Raw genomic sequence first — 8,971 nt, forward strand, 5'->3', positions numbered from 1 at the left:
CCCTAATTCAAGTATAGGGAATCCAAATATGGAAACAGCTTTTACTTCTATCCTAAAACAATCCCCCAGTTACCCTTTAAACCCCCTACTATAGAATTTTAAGAGTTATGAAATGGTTCATGTCCTGTTTTTTGAAATTATTGGAATACAATGTTTGAAAAAACTTATCAACAACAAATTTGGAACAAATATTCTTCAAACCATCTAGTTTACTATATTAAAAACCTAAGATGGTTTTTCCTTGTTACAAAGTAATAGTCCTCTGAAAATTAACTAAATTATAAAGTGGATATGCCTAAATTCTATTTCATATGATATATTGATAACTACTGTTCAATTTCAAAGAGTGCTTAAAACTATATTGAGGTTAATTCTATAATAAAACTGAATATTATATACAGGAGTTACCGAAGATTGATGAAGTTCTAAAGTCAGTTTTAATAGTCTAACCAACAAGTTATTGGACTGAAATGTCTGAGCACCTTTAAATCTGATCAATGATCTCCTGTTTTTTCAGAAACTTGTCAATTTTTTTTATATCAATCTCCTGCAAATGGTATTGACAACCAGTTGCTGTTACAGGTGTATTTATTGTGCAAAGGATATGTGTTTCCAGTACAAAGCAAGTATCCTTTCTCCTTGGCCACAAATAGGATTTGGCTGGATAATTCAGATGCATGAATTTTATAAGAATATCCCTATTTCAGTGTCAACTTCATCAACAAGTTCAACCCAGTACTTCTCATCATAATTGCAAAGAACAAAGTCGGATTCTTGTATCTCTTTAAGAAGGAATTTGGTAAATACTTTACCCTAAAATTCGGTCAAGTGCAAGTGTAAACTCTTCATCAGAAGAGACATGCTTCGCACCAATGACGCTATTTGATAGTGGTATAAATTGGTGGAAACTTTGAGATCCAGGCAATGTGTTACTTTGCTCAAATCTTTCTTTCAGACTTTCCCGCACCTCAGTCATCTCTTGAAATAAAGAATGTTATTATGTTATTACCCCTGTAATTTCATCTCTGCAAAACTCAAAAACTTCCTTTGCTGAGAAGTTTTGGTTTGATAAGGATCTTTGAAGACTAGCCCTTGCAGTTAAGCATTTAATTGTTTTTCCAAGACCATCATAAGGTGATATACCATGCAATTTTGCAAAAAATTTCCAAATATAATTTACTCCAAAATCACTGATGAAGGCATACATCAATGAAATTTTTTCAGTTTTTATATTGTCCCACTCAACCATCACTAAAATAGTGCATTGTCTTAACCTTACCTTTTATCTCCTTCTTGATGTAGTTGATTGTTTGGCTTATAAAGCCTATGTCATGAGTCAAGTCGTCTGAAACAAAACAGAGAGAAACTTTCTTCAATTCACCCCCTATTCTGTGATACAAGATGATAGGATGCAAAGTGCATGATTGTTGATTCCAATGATAACTTTGCACCTCGTCTTGTATCACAAATTTGTAATTTTTGGCAAAGTTGCTCAATACCAATGCATCATCACCATGCAACTCTTTTGCATTTCTTAAAAAAACCTTGTTTGTGCTTTAGCAATAAAAGAGTGTGCCCTTATGTCATCTAACTTGTCAATTAACTGGTCGATAACTTTGTTTACTGACAACGAGACAGGAATTAATTGCAACCTGTCACTTGTTGTCCATTATTGAAACCTTATCTCTGCCTCGTCAAAATCATCTCTTTCCCCGCTTCCAGCTCCATCGTTATCATTATCGGAAAGTTTTCTTCAATATAAGTTCACAGATTTCAAATACCTGGACATCTGTCATACCGATGAAGCATACAATCTTTCTTATCCCAATTACAAACAATCATATCGATGAGTTCATGGTAGGATTTGTCTACTTTGACTGCATTCAACATCAAAGCAATGTTCTGATGTATGGTACATATGCAAACTGAATGTGTACTAGAAGAGCTGACAAGTACACACCACAGATGCTAGGCAAAAAGGACTTTGTAAGCCTTTGGGGAATGTCCATATGCAAAAATGACTTCTTCTATGTGGACTTAGAGAGCTTTTCAAGGCATTTAAAGAAAATATTCCAATTTAAACATAGAATTTTCAAAATTTTGTAGCCTCAAGCCAAAATGAATCTTTGGAAGTACAGGAAGGAACTTCTGGACAAAATGTTGCCATAATGGAACTGAAAAGGAAGGATCTGGACTCACCGATTTTCTTCATGAATGAGAAATTGAAAGTTTCAAACCAGACAAGAAAAATTCAAATATTGATGGTGGTACCACCTTCTTGGTCAATCAAGAAAACTCGTGAAATTTCTAATATTTCAGAATATATAGCTCAGCAGACCAGGAAATTAGCTGCGAAGAAAGGAATCATGGAGTTACCAGAAAGGAAATGGGAGAAACTGTGTCAAAAGAAACTGAAAAATAGTTTACAGCATTCTACTGTGACGATGAGTAGTCGTGCTGGAACTTGAATGAAATCAGCAACTTGATTCTTTATCATCAATTTTCACTCTTCTAACTTTTTCTCTACTTGCTTTAGTTTTCGCTTCTCATACGAGATTTTTAAATGGGGTGTCATTGAGTGAACCTTAACGGGACTAACATCCATCTCAATTAATGATGAATCCAAACTTTCCCTGTTTGAATCAAAAGAATAGTCACATTCCAAATCAGGTTGTGTAGTATCATCTTTCTCTTCTGAAGAAAAATGTTCTTCTTTTTTGCAGACAATTGTTGATGCTAAAACGATACAAAGGTCATAACTTTTGTCCAGATACAATGAGTTTGTTAGCAGCTCTAGCATTAGTTGCCAGTTCCGGACATATTTCCCTCAAGGAAGACTTCACAGCTTTCTTGTGCTTCTTAAATGGATTGCAGCACTTCCTTTGAAGTTGAACATCCATCAATAATAGTTTTTGTTCATGATATAAACATATTGTTTGATCATCATTAAACATAATGCCTGTTCTCCAAGTTAATACCTCAATTTGCTCAGCATCCAAATTATGAACAGTAGCTCTAGTATAGTCCAGTGAATGGCAATTTTCTGAAAGAATCCTGCCAACTGTACAGTCCTCGTAAGAGCAGATTTTCAAGTTTAGAATAAGAAGTTAAACTACCAAGTAAAGATATTAATATAATGAATGAACAGTTGACCCTATTTATGTTAAAGACAAGCATTGGTTGGTCTTGTGAAATATTGAATTAGGTGAGAAAATTGATGAAAGGAGTGAATAAATGCATTCATAGATAAATTGTATGCAAACGTGTCAAAGACAACTGTTGTTATTTCAATAGAAGGAAGTTTTAGTAAATGTTGTATCCTGATTCATTCATTAGCTCACTTCAGGAAGTGTTATTACAAGCTCCATTCAATGGATTATACAAACATTCAACAACTTTAACAAAGGAATTACTCATTACATTATTTCATGATTACATAGTTGAATACTGACAATGCAATAATTTTGTGAACAGAGATTAGCCTTTTTCCCATAAGGTTGATATCAGAGAGCAATTAACACTATTAGAACCGACTTTAGAATTGCACCAATCTTCTGTAACTCCTGTATATAATATTCAGTTTTATTATAGAATTAACCTCAATATAGTTTTAAGCACTCTGAAATTGAACAGCAATTATCAATATATCATGTGAAATAGAATTTAGGCTAGTTGCTAGTTGTAAAGCTTATAGAATTTTAGGTTGTATTTATAAACATTGATTACAAGTTAAAAGAGGTAATTAGCTCTAAAGAAATTTCTAATTAGGCTTTGGATAGTTTTGGTTTTATTATCTAAAAAAAGAATAATTACTTAATGAAAAAACTCGGAGGAGGGTTCTGAGTATGGAAGAATTATCTTGAAAAAAAAGGGTAAGAGGTGATCTTATTGAATTTCACACGGTTATTCGGGGTATTGGAAGGATAAAAGCCTCTGGCTTTTGTGTGATATATTCTGAAGGCAGTAGGATGAGAGGATACAAGTTGATAAGGTGTGTAAAAGACAGTTTTAATTATGATTAACTTATTAATTGAGCTACTGTTGGCTGTAATGGAGGCTGGCACTTTACAGGAGTTTAAAACAGGAACAATTGTATATTAAAAATCAGCAGATGACATATTCATGTTCCTTTGATGTATAAGCACCGAGTTTCTGTTTTTGTACAACTAGCACAAATAAGACAGATGTATGTACCTGAATGAAGCCAAAAAATATATAAATTGGATGTACATGTGTGTTTGCATAAAGTCCTAAATATATGATTATAACTTGTGTGTTTGATAAGTTCTTTTGTAAAAGTTATACCATGTTGTATATGAAACTGAACCTGAGATAAAATCTGCATGGTTTCTATGAATTCTGATAGAGTAGCTGATGTACAACATTCTTAACAGTATTTTATCATGAAGGAGCTCCTAAAGATTTAAAGTAGGTTAGTTGAAGACTGGTTTTTCACTTTGGGTAATTTGTGCAGTACATGTAAAACAACTACCCTTGATACATCATAAACAAGTTTTACTCTATCTACAGCTACAATCTGCTGACATCATTCACAATCCAAATGTACTGGTTTATTATTTCCATGGAAATATAAAACTTGTAGTGTGATAACTTCTACTGAATGGTTCACATGAATCAAAAGTTTTGTTAGCTTTATTACCGGTAACATTAGATTGAGGTTTTGAATCATAACTCATGATTTTTTATTATTCTCAAATAGCTCATTTATTGCTAGATAGAAAAAGGATTTTCAGTTTTACTTTCTGACCTCAAATGTGGATAATTTGTTAAAATGATTTGTCATTTTTTTTAAGTATACAGGGTGAATATAAAGAAAGACTTATTTATTTAAAATTACTTTCTTAAAAATTACATATATACTAGAGAAAAAAATTTCACCAAAGGCTCATTGTGAGTTGTATAGTTTGGACACTGTATAAGGTGTCTACCTCAGTCACTTTTCTTACAGACAAGTATTGCTTATGTTTCTCTTTCATCTCTCTCTCTCTCTTAATGTTACAAGATAGGCAATTTTAATAAAATGTGTGTTAGATATTTCAGAGATCAGTGAATCCTTCAATGAACAGATGATGCTACAGTAGCTTTACTTAGGAATAGGCTAGCTATACTAAATGATAAAGTATATTAAAGATCTTGCATACAAGTTTTGAAACTCCCACAAATCAATATACTTTCAGTAGTTGTGTAGAACACTCCACTATTGTTATTAATCCTTTAATACTTGCTTGAAACCTTCAGAAAACAATGTTGTTGTGTTAACTAAACTGTTTAATTATTTTAATTGATTAGCCAGCATTTTAATTTAATGAAATGCTAATGTATTTTAATATTTCTTATTTACCCATCTCCCCTGGCTTACAAGTATAGTACATCCACACTTGGAATGTGTTACTAGGTAGAATCAGGTCAGCCAGAATGACCTTGAGTTTACAGTTCTCCACAGAGGTGCCACTGACCTCAGATCAAACAAGTTGTTTCAATTCAAAACCAGTTCTACCTCTGTGGTATCAAAGCTCAGGTATTAACCACTATAAAAAAAATGTTTTTTTATTCTCCATACGTTGCTAAGAATGTTAACTAATGAACACTTACCTTAAGTAAATAGAAAACAAACATTTTAATTAAAAACTATTCCATAAATATATGTATATGCCCATGCATACTGAACATAAAAGAATTTGCATGAAATACACAAAATAACAGACATACAGGATAATTATAAAGAAACCTCCATCTTTAAAAACATTATATCATCAAAAGAGGAACTAAATTTAAACAGCCACATGTTAAGAATCATGGGTTTCTCATGACAGTTCAAACATGGTACAGATGATGGATATGGTATTAGAAGATTAATGACTAATGAACCAAGTTAGGCTTTTACGTAGTCATGCTACTCATGTATTGTAGTATTTAAGGCAACATTTTATAATGTATTCATCTTGATGTAGCCTAAACATTTAAAAATTTGACAATAATTCAGGTTTCCATAAATGTGACAATAGGAAAATGAAGTTTACTATTTTCTAACATTTGTCATTATAAGCAACGTTAGTTGTGATAAACAAAAGCTAATCTCTTGACACTACAGATATTTCTTGAATTTTTTGTAGAAATTTATATGAATTTATGTATAGGATTTACAGGATAACAAAGTTATTTTGCTTTGCTTTAAACTTCAGATGTGAGTGCAAAGACCTTTTCACAACAGGAATAAAATTTTTATGGGATGTTTAATCATTTCAAAAATATTCCAAAATTTCATTGATGAGATATTGGCCAATTGCTATAGAATTTACTAATTATTAAAAAATATAAATAAATGGAGAATCTTATTATTAAAGAGGATTTAGTCCTTGATAAGAATGCCCCCTGTGTTAGGCACTAGCTGCAGCTCCTGACATTTGTGTCATGATTTAATTTATTTTTAGTTCTTGTTTCCTGTATACTATTTTTTGTTTTTGGATTACCCTCTACTATTTATAGTTTGCTGTTACTTCCTTAGGTGTGGGTAAATTTAAACCATAAAACATTTAGAACAAATAGTTAGAACCTTACAGCACTGTTATGTACACATACTTCAGCATATTGTAAAATATTTGATGAACTTAAACTCATGGTGAACCCATTCTTGTAGTAAAAGCATATCTAAAATAACTGTTACCAAGCTGAGGTCAACTGATTTAAAGTAGTCACTATAAATAATATTTTCTGAACTTCTCAATGAAAGATGTGTTGTCATAACTTTATTGATAGCTTTGTGCATTATTTGTGATCTTATATTAGCAAAAAAAAAGTGGAATTTTTTCTTCTATCTATATAATATGATTCTGTGTGTGTATTGTCTCATGATTTCCTCCTAAGTGGTACGAAATGAATTGTCTTGGCCCCAAGGTTTGTAGAAAGGTGAAACTTCTCACCCCACCCATGGGGGAAACAGGATTTCCCCAAAACCCTTTCTCCTAAACTGCTAGGCTCACCAGTTTCTAAATGGTGCCAAACAAATTGTCTTGGCTCCAAGGTTTGCACAGAGGTAAAACTTTTCCTCCAACTTTTTAGGGAAGCTAGATATTTCATTAAAACTTTTACTGGGATTTCCTGAAAGCAGATCCCAAATTTGGCATTGATTTACATTAGAGGATGTAAATTTAGTAGTTCAAGCATTAAATTTGCATTTTAGCAACCCTATAAATATGGGTCATAGGACCATAGATTTGATAAATGGCATCAAAGGAATCGTCTTGGCCCCAGAGTTTGCACTAAGGTAAAACTTTTCATCAGACTTTCTGTGTTTTGGTTCTAATACCAGTAACGGTACATACTTGAGCCTAGTGCAATGTTTAAGCTCTGAAGTTCAATTCTGATAATAAAATCTGAAAAATTGCTCCTTAAGGAACCTGAGTATTTTGTAATAACACTTATATGGTGGCCTGGCATGGCCATGTGGTTAGGGCACTCTGCTTGTAATCTGAGGGTCATGATTTGAATCTCCATCCCATCAAACATGTTCAGCCATGAGAGCATTATAATGTGACAGTCAATCTCACTATTCGTTGGTAAAAGAGTAGGCAATAGGTGGTGATTGCTAGCTGCCTTCCCTCTAGTCTTTCACTGCTAAATTAGGGATGGCTAGCACAGATAGCCCTCGTGTAGCTTTGCACAAAAATAAAACAAAAACAAACTTTTATGGGGATTTCCTGAAAGCAGATCCCAAATTTGGCATTGATTTACATTAGAGCACACAAATAAGTAAGCCTACTAATTACAGTTTGTAACTTAGTTAAAGAAATTGAATTTGCATTATAGTGGCAATGATCATTAAACTGAAAAAGTGCAAAATAGTAGTTCAATCATTAAATTTGCATTGAAGCAGCACTGTAAATTTGAGTCATAGGTACAAAGGTTTGCTAGTATTTCTTATAAACTTTTAAAAAATATTTTTTTTCTTATGTTCTAGGAGTTCGTCTCGAACTGATGTGGCTACTGTTACTCCATTGGATATAGAATCAGAGAAAGATTGTTCCACTAGAGCAGTTGTGTCAGCTATCTCTCGCAGTCCATCACGCTCTTCCACTATAGTTTTAGCTCAGGAAGAAAGTATGTAAATGTTTTATACACAATGATTGATTTAATTGGTAACGTTCATAGAGTATTAAGTTGCTGTGCTAGGCAAGGTATTTCTAAACTTGTGAGAGAGTCTTTTGATACATTCAGGGCCAAATTCAAGTTTTCTTGCATTGGACTCTGACAGGTAATATTGTGAAGCATTTTTTAGTATGTATACTAATTGTTCTCCTGAACAATTCTCAGTTCATTGGTTTATAATGTAGTATCTTAAATAGAAAAAATAGTTGAAAGAGTTAAATTAGCTTATATTTCTGAGTAATATTTAAAGACACTACATTTCTCACTTTTCAGCTTACATCATTAAAAATTGTTTGAGAAGAGACCATTTAACAACCTGAAAATTGGCCTTGACATTGTGATTATAGAAATCTAGTCAAAGACACCCTGGGTGTGAAAAAAAAGGTTCAATTTGGAGCATGATGGAGGGTAAAACAAAATACGTGGCCTAGCTAACTAATGAATGAATATTTGCTGTAAAATTCTTATCAATGCTATAAGTGTAACTACCAGTTTTGATTTCATTCCTTTAAGTTGCATGCTCAATCCTTTTTTTGGCAGCACATTTTTTTCACACCTAAGATGTTTTAGATTAGATATCATGACTTTATATTGCTTGGAGATTGCTGAATGGGTAATGAAGAAAACCTTTAATATACGTTTAACATAACATCAAGTGTATAACATTTCGACAAGGTTTTGTCATCATCAGGTACAAGTAGTTTACATTGACACACATATATATATATACACAGTATGGAACAAAGAGGTCACACGACCAGATACTGTTGCAAGACTTAGAAGAGATATCTTGGCACCCCAGGGT

The 8,971-nt window shown here is 32.7% G+C and overlaps 1 protein-coding gene across 2 annotated transcripts in view; it reads left to right on the forward strand.

The window, feature by feature from the left end:
- LOC106466897 (nuclear pore membrane glycoprotein 210-like) overlaps positions 1–8,971 on the forward strand; it is a 138,062-nt gene that overhangs the window by 3,197 nt on the left and 125,894 nt on the right. For both annotated transcript variants that reach the window (XM_022394975.1, XM_022394976.1), the window contains exon 2: positions 7,979–8,118. In XM_022394975.1, the coding sequence (XP_022250683.1) occupies positions 7,979–8,118 (140 nt within the window). The remainder of the gene's footprint in view (positions 1–7,978; positions 8,119–8,971) is intronic.

The sequence above is a fragment of the Limulus polyphemus genome, unplaced genomic scaffold, assembly GCF_000517525.1.
Source record: "Limulus polyphemus unplaced genomic scaffold, Limulus_polyphemus-2.1.2 Scaffold2415, whole genome shotgun sequence".
NCBI classification, from domain to species: domain Eukaryota; kingdom Metazoa; phylum Arthropoda; class Merostomata; order Xiphosura; family Limulidae; genus Limulus; species Limulus polyphemus.